We start from the raw sequence: 7,718 nt of genomic DNA, 5'->3' as shown, positions 1-7,718 counted from the left end.
ATACAAATAAATCAGGTTCAACAAGCTTTTTATAACATAATCTTAGCATAGCGAAACCTGTATGAAGAAGGCAGCTTCTCTTTCTTCCAGATTTTAGGGTCCATGATTGCTTAGAGACTTAGATGAATGTACAGTATACGCAATCAAGTAGAGTATCATACTTGCCATCATACAAAGTTATTAAAAAAAAATAGCATCCACAGCAATTAAATTGATGGCATATGCTATTAGCATACCCAATTGTCCATCAATCCTATCAGAACAGTCATTACACATTCATATGTAAGAAGGCTCATTCTTGCAGAAGACACTTTTATAACGACGAAGTATCACTCTTTTATGAAATAAATAACAACAACAACAATAATAATAATAATAAGTCTGCTACTCTAATTGTATCAGGCTTGTTCATGGCTGAGGTAGAGTCCACAAGAAAGAAAGGCTGAAATAACTGCTGCAGAAAAGCATGGGAAATCGGTAAGCTGCTGCCATGAAAGAAAGTTGGTCTTTGCTCTGCCTGTCATCAGCGTCAACACGGTTTTCGAGGAGTAAAACCGTCTTTATACAATGAAAAGAAGCTCAGCAGCTGTCTCATACATTTATGGGTGATGGGTCAGGGAATGGGAATGCGGGTGGGCTGTGCCGGCCTGATGAATCATGTGGACCATTCAGACAAAGACAGTCCAACCACACCCTCCCAATCCACTGTATCAACCAGAGTCAGCTTAAGTAAATGGAAAGGAAGACGGACAACTCTCCATGGTTTCCATAAGAAATATATTTTCTGCAGCTAATAGCAGCTATGATTATATGGTGTGGATGATATGGGAGCACGAAACACAGTGCATGTCATGAACAAGAGAGTAAGGCCACACCAAATAATCAAAACGGTTGAGTGGATCTCAACATCTGAATTCACTATCACGTATAAGGTTTCCACCTGATTTATTGTTTGGACCCACAGCCACACGAAAAAAAAATATATATCAGTGGAAGTCGTATAATTCCAAAGAAAGATGATCCAGACCCACAAAAAATCAGTACCCACAAGCAATTTTTCCTCGAAATCAGAAGCTAGAATCATCAACCACAGCCACAAGCTAGCTATTGGAGCATATTTGGCCTTGGGAATGAAAAGCAGTGGCTTGCCACCTTACAAATGCAAATGATTTCATGGAAGTCGAGAAAATTGTTTCAGCCTGAAGACATAAAGCGTGGGGTCAAATTTTACTTGGCCGGCTTTGCATCATCATGGTTAAGGAATTCCGAGTTTGAATACTGGTCAGTCATTCCCAGTTTGACCATTCTTCGGCCATGCTCGAGGAACCCAAATCTCCCTTCCATCCCCAACTTCTTCTTTCTTTCCTTTGCCTTCGGGTTCGAAAGTTGCATCGGAACTTAGGTGCGAGGACAAAGCACGTTCAGTTCAGTGCCGTGCCTCACCCCATAGAGCTTAAGGGAATTTGACATATGGTCTGCATGCTCGCCTGCTCAACCAGCTATACATCTAGGCAAAAAATGAAAAGAGAAGAAAAACAATCCTGCTCGACCAGCTGCACCGTGCTTCTCTGGGCAAAAAATAAAAAGAGAAAAAAAAAACATACAGTGCCTTGCAAAGGATCAGACAAAAAAAAAGGGCATTCACATAATGATGGAAGTAGATGGCAAGCCAATAGTTCATAATATAATGAGGGTCAAATTCCAAACAGTTGCGCTTGGTGTGGACTATTTTGTCCAGTATGTGCCTTCTCAACGTTTCAGCAACCTGATGATGCAGCCCAAACTTTCTTTCAAAACGAACTCCCCTTGCTTGCTGTTCACTCTTTAATCTCAAAGGATGCAAAATATGCACCTGTTTCCACGGTCTGAATCGTCTTCTTTGCAACAATGACAAACTAGGGAAAAAAGCAAAGGCTCTACTAAGTGGCACAGGATCACGGGTTGGCTACCGAAGTATTTCCCACTATAAATAAGATATTTATCTGTCGCTGTTGATAACCATAAAATCACAAATGCTTCATGTATAGAAATTACCAAATGAATGTTTGCTTTGATTAATGTGAGAAAACAAATTGAAACATTCATATTGGTTACAAATATTTCAGAAATTTACAGAAATGTAGGACGAAACTGCAGCTTGCCTGAAATTGCTCAGCAATGATTTGTAAATTGCACCTCATCATTTTACTCCTGGAAAATTGTTGCCAGTGGCAGTAATCATATGGACATTTCAGCCATCAACCAGGAGTATGTACCGTGCCATTATATTCCTTCCTTATCTTCCTAGTGGGGATAAGCGGGTGGAAAGAAGGCACAAGAAGCATAATCACTGGAAGAGTTTCTCATGAATACCTTCTCATCTAAGAATTCTGACTTCTGCCCTTCTTTGTTTTGTTCTTCTCCTGCATCTTTTTTTTCTTTTCTTCCACAGTAATCCACTTGTAATCTGGAGGAATAGCAAAAGGGTCCTGGATGTCTTCCACACGGCTTCCAGGGCCTGAAAGTGTAGAAGAGCTTTGGCGATAAGGGACCTTAATCCATTGAAACCATGAGGTTGAAGGTTGCAGAACAGGACTCTCCCTTCCCGTGCTCAGACTATTTCCAGGGCTTGAAGGTGGTGTGCAGAACTCCTCTGCAGGTTGCAGCTCTTCAAACTTTGTAAATGTCACCAAGACACGGATTGTGGGAACAACTGGTATAGCAACCTGAAAATGATTCTCAAGAGATTTGCTTTGTCAGGAACCTAAAGAAACAATATAAATTATAATCAAGTGAATGATGCTCATGTTAAACACATCAGCTTCAGTACAAACATATTGTTCTCACACATGCAATCCAACTTTTCCCATCACTACTATCTCCATTGCTGCTAGCTGCAGCCATCATCATGACATACAGCATAAATGACTTTTTGTTTGAACAATCAAGGGCGGAAAGGAAAGAGAAGAAACTGATAAAAACTTTAGGAGTAAGCATGGTCTCTTTTTAGCAAAAAAGACATGCCAATTGGAGCGTGGGAATACAATATCTATTCATAGTTGCACTGGATCAGCTAATATTTTATTGGTGCAAAATACTGCTTGAATACAAGATCTATCTATAGTTGCATTGGATCAGCTTATATTTTATTGGTGAGATTTTGCACGAAAATAGGTGATCCAATTGCCCTAACCAACTATTTGGAGCTTATCTCAGTAAGATCAGAAAGTACTAGAAGAAATACTTTTGGTGGAACTAATGAATAGAATCACTTCTACAATCATCGACAGTCGTAAACTCCCCCACATTAAACAAAGAATAAAAGCAAATATTTCCACTTTTTGGGGAATATTAACCAAACCTACATGCTTATCTTTTTGCAAAACATTCCCTTCCAGATGCACAAGCTAAATAGTTTTTAACTGTAAAGGGTTTACCACAAATTCTATAGTTAGCAGCACACTAAAACTAAAACTATGGGCGAAAATTTTTATAGCTTCCTTTTCTAGGATCTTAGTTCAGATGTGGATGAAGACAACACTGCTTTAGCTCTAAGCACCATCAGAAGTTCGCGATTTCATCTCAAAGCGCTACAACCTTGACGAGCTTCACTCAAATAACATCAGGTGATTGAAAAGTTCTTAACCGAAAACCTTGTTCATATAATGAAAATTCCACTCATAACCTTGTCCGCAATATGCAAAACACAATGTTGATACAAATTAGAGCTAAAATCATGAACGATTACAACAATGGATTAGATTGCAACATCTGTAACGTTCAAAAACAGTGAGTTTAACACTCAAAATGTAAAAATAAGAATTTTCTGGCTTCTAGCAACCAGACACAAGAGACCCATAATTTTTTCTTCTCTTGTGTCTTAACTTTTGTTTTGCATAAATCTAGAAAGCTAGAGTAGGGACCATCCTGAACCCCTCTCTGAAAGTCATAGACCATCCAATGGTCAACGTTCACATGATAGTGATAGTAGACTTGTGCTATAGTTTATCAAACTTTTCATCACCCTGCTCGAATGGAATGTGATATCATCAAACTGATAGTTGACACATAGAGACAGTAAGTACCATTTGAAACAGGATTAAAACTACACAAGTCATTCTATTATAGAAGCCAAGAGATGCATAAACAAGAATTAGCTATACAGTCAACAGTAGCATTCAACACCAATGCACCTTCGTCATTATTTTTCATGCTTAAAGCACAAATGGTGATACCTTGACTGGGAAAGTTCCTGTAGGAAGCTTCGTGGTAAGCAGCTCCCTCAAACGACGAATGGCCTTGACCTTGTTGGCCAAAATGTCAAGAAGTGGCAGGAGCTCTTCAGTCTGAAGTGGGAAGTCAGGAGAGAGCCAGAGGACAGGTCTCAACCCTTTCTTATACTCACTCTCACGGCTGCCACCCTTTTTGCGACTCATATTTTCGGAACTTATTGCCCCTTTTTTAGCTTCTCTGTCTCGAGCTCTTTGCAATTCTTCCCCACGAACAATCTCCACTGAGTGCCTTCCAGGTCTTGTTTGAAGCCTAGATGGAGATTCACCAAGGAGGTCACTCACTTTCTCCTCAACACAGACCGAATTTCTAGGGGGAATCATTTTCTTCTGTCCTTCATTTTTCACTCCACGCCTTCCCCAATTGCCAAACCACCCTTTCTTCTCCTGCTTATTCTCCACTTTGGGACTATTTTGCATGTCCTCGATTGGGATCTCTCGAGGTTCATAACAACTATGTCTGTGAGTGATGAAGCCATCACCACCCCCATCATCAGCGGCCTCAGATGAGTCTACTTTCAGAGCAATTTCCAGTTGACGTTTCTCCTCATCTGTTAGCAAGTCCTCATAATCTTCGCTTTCAGTATCATTCTCATTACAAGAAGAGAAAAATTCCTCATCTGTCATTGCACCAGGCACACGTCTAGACTTGACACTTACAACGACATGATGCATATCATAGACTTTGCTTTTCCATGGGCCAACCATTTCGGTTTTCTCCTGCCTTCTCCATGTTAACTGCGGGAGTAAAACAGCCTGAGTGACATCAATTCCGGGCCTAAAAATGTTAGTCTGTGACATAGCAGCCACTTCCTGTGCTACTTCAGCCTCTGAAGCAGGTGTGCCCGCACCATCCAAAGCATTCATAACTTCCTTATCTTTATGAGAAACCATACACAATGATCCTGGCGGGACTTTACCATCCTCAGATCCCTCACCAAGAAAGAGGATGGTTTGGTCTGAGCGCTGAATCCTAAATCCATCAAAGCCAGCCAAGGTCATATCGGCTCGCAAGTTGGATCCTCTCTTCCAGATCTTGTATGTATCAGATGGTGCGATCCTAGAGATAAACGGAATCACAGAACTCTCAAAATTGAAACTGATTTCCATATAAAAGTCCCTCATCCTGTTCATGGTACCCACAAGCCTAGGAAGCCTTCTGCACCACTTAGCCCACGCAAGTGGCTGGTAATGGCGGACAATGATCCGTGCAATCGCTTCTTCTCTGGCACAAATGGCCTCTTGAAGGGGGCTCCATCCTTGCTCATTTTGCAAACTCCAGTCAGCCCCAGCTGCCATCAAAATCTCTGCAGCAACTGCATCACCAAGCTTCACTGCAAGGTGAAGCGGTGTCTCGCGATTGGGAACGTCCCTCCGGTCGATAACGTTGGATATCGCTTCCGCTTTTTCCTCTTCAGAGATTGAGACGGCTTCAGTTCGGATCTCAGAGGGATCACGAAGGCGAGGAAGGGTGGAGACGATGCGCCTTAGCATGGCATGGTCACGAATTGCCACAGCCCTGTGAACTGGGCTGTGAGCATACCTGGAGACCTCGACAGGCAGAGTCGCTGCCATCGTCTCCCCCCTACCTTAAAATCCTCTAGATTGGTCTTCCTCCAATTCACGGTAAAATGCCTAAGAAAACTCCACACTTCAACGTTGACAGTCCATCAAATCTACCAACCAAAGGGAAGAACGGAACGCCCCAATTTCAATTCTTCGGTTGATACTGCAAGAAACCCATCTCCCAAAAACAAGAGAAATGAAAAAGCAACAGTATCAGAATGAAAGTCAAGGGCATGAAAACCCACAACCCACCAAAACTTTCCTCTCAACCCACTCTGAATCAATACAAAGAACGCCAATTCAGACCACCAAAAAATAACTCAACACCGACAGGACCTAGATTTTAACCTCCCCTTTTCCACCACAGAAAGGAAGCAGAAGCAACACCTACAAACGCCTAATATGGTATTCATGTACAGAGGATGAAAAAGAAAAGAAGGTAATGGGTACCTAAAGATCCTAAAGAACACCCAATAATCCAGAGGCTGCCGTGGGAGGACCGCAAAGAATCTCAAGAACTATACACGTACTTGCAGAGAGAAGAAACTATGAAACATGTACCGGAAAGCCACACTCCAGGAAGTTGACAAAAAGGATCCCACAAGAGAAAGCTTACCTCATGGCAGGCACTTGACAAACTGGTGGCATGTTCGTCTATTGTAAATACGGTGGTGAAGAGTAAAATGGGGGAAGATAAGAAAGCCAGCATGAAAAAGCATGAGCAGAAAGAAGAGAGATAATAATGACCAAAATATTGGTGGACTTTAGTGTCAAAAGAGAGGAGACGACTTGTGGATATCAGGTGATCGATTGCGTTGGTCGCTGTTTTATCTTGTGCATTTTATTCTGCTTTTCCTATAAACGATATTACTTCGCTTGTTTCTTGCGGTCTTTTGCTCTTTACTGCAACGGACTGCAACGAATTGAGTATTAATGGTTGATGGAGATTTAAATTTAGATTCAAGTATTAAATGACGAAGGTGGTGGAGAGGCGAATAATGAATCTGAAGATTTTTAGCTTGGGGAAATCTTGACAAGTTTGGAATGAGAATATCTAAAAAACAGGAAAAGGAGGTTGTGGGGAAATCTGGTCCCCTCCCCTTCTTCACGGGCAGTCAAAGATGCCACAGGTTTTTTTTTTTTTGCCCTTTCTTTTCTTGAAAAAAATAGCATTCACTTGTCCCTTTATGCACTGATACGTGCCAATCTTCGCTCTCAAGCGTGTGATTCTTTTTTCTGTTTCCAGTTAAACAGATAGAAGGGCAGCCATGGCCATTTTTACGCTTTACAGTGTTGGACTTACCACTTTGGGAAGGGAGGAGAGACATTATCATATGAGTGCATATGTGTATAGGAGAGAGAAAGAAAAAAGGGGAGCATAGATGTGTGCATGTGAGAGAGAGAAAAATGGTGCAATTGATGATGCACATGCATGTGCGCGGTCACACACATGCATATGCATCATAATTATATGATCGTAATATTAGAAGAGTTTAGATGAGAAAATCAGCTTGATGGCGTCTTACAATCTTATAATAAACCAACTGGATATATGTTCCATACAAGCCCCTGGATACAATTATATGTGAAACTTTCATATTAATCATTCAGATCCAAATCCGACTCTGTAATTAATCAAATTGCTAGGCATTACCCATTTAATCAAATGGGTTTCTAACTTCGAAGCTAAATCCACTCTAAATACATCTTTTTATTCAACTCTCTCTCTCTCTCTCTTTCTCTCTCTAACTTTCCTGAGAAATTATGTAAAGGTAGCAATATGACATGGCAACATATTTATGTCCGGACTTGTCTAACTTTCTATAACTACAAACCAAAAACATGCATATGCTAGAGAGGGGAGGAGAGAGAGAGAGAGAGGAC

The 7,718-nt window shown here is 41.1% G+C and overlaps 1 protein-coding gene across 4 annotated transcripts; it reads right to left on the bottom strand.

The window, feature by feature from the left end:
• Positions 1–2,030: 2,030 nt before the first annotated feature.
• On the bottom strand, positions 2,031–6,664 carry LOC116252770 (uncharacterized). Of its 4 annotated transcripts, none has more exons than XM_031627286.2 (3): positions 6,451–6,664; positions 4,215–6,012; positions 2,031–2,705 (listed from the first exon to the last, which is right to left on the bottom strand). In XM_031627286.2, the coding sequence occupies exons 2-3, from the start codon at positions 5,841–5,843 to the stop codon at positions 2,361–2,363; spliced, it is 1,974 nt and encodes a 657-aa protein (XP_031483146.1). In that variant the 5' UTR covers positions 5,844–6,012; positions 6,451–6,664; the 3' UTR covers positions 2,031–2,360. The 4 variants fall into 4 exon arrangements, with proteins under 4 accessions (XP_031483146.1, XP_031483148.1, XP_031483147.1 ...); XM_031627288.2 differs by having other exon boundaries at positions 4,215–5,997; XM_031627287.1 differs by lacking the exon at positions 6,451–6,664 and adding an exon at positions 6,285–6,444.
• Positions 6,665–7,718: the final 1,054 nt, after the last annotated feature.

The sequence above is a fragment of the Nymphaea colorata genome, chromosome 4, assembly GCF_008831285.2.
Source record: "Nymphaea colorata isolate Beijing-Zhang1983 chromosome 4, ASM883128v2, whole genome shotgun sequence".
Lineage (NCBI taxonomy): Eukaryota > Viridiplantae > Streptophyta > Magnoliopsida > Nymphaeales > Nymphaeaceae > Nymphaea > Nymphaea colorata.
Note: the sequence above shows the minus strand (reverse complement) of the source record. Positions and strands in the feature narration are given on the sequence as shown.

Excerpts from the sequence above, each read along its gene's own strand:
- LOC116252770 (XM_031627286.2), bottom strand. The coding sequence starts at position 5,843 with ATGGCAGCGACTCTGCCTGTCGAGGTCTCCAGGTATGCTCACAGCCCA. Across the intron at positions 2,706-4,214 it reads CAGGAACTTTCCCAGTCAAG|GTTGCTATACCAGTTGTTCC; the intron begins GTATCACCATTT and ends AATCATTTTCAG.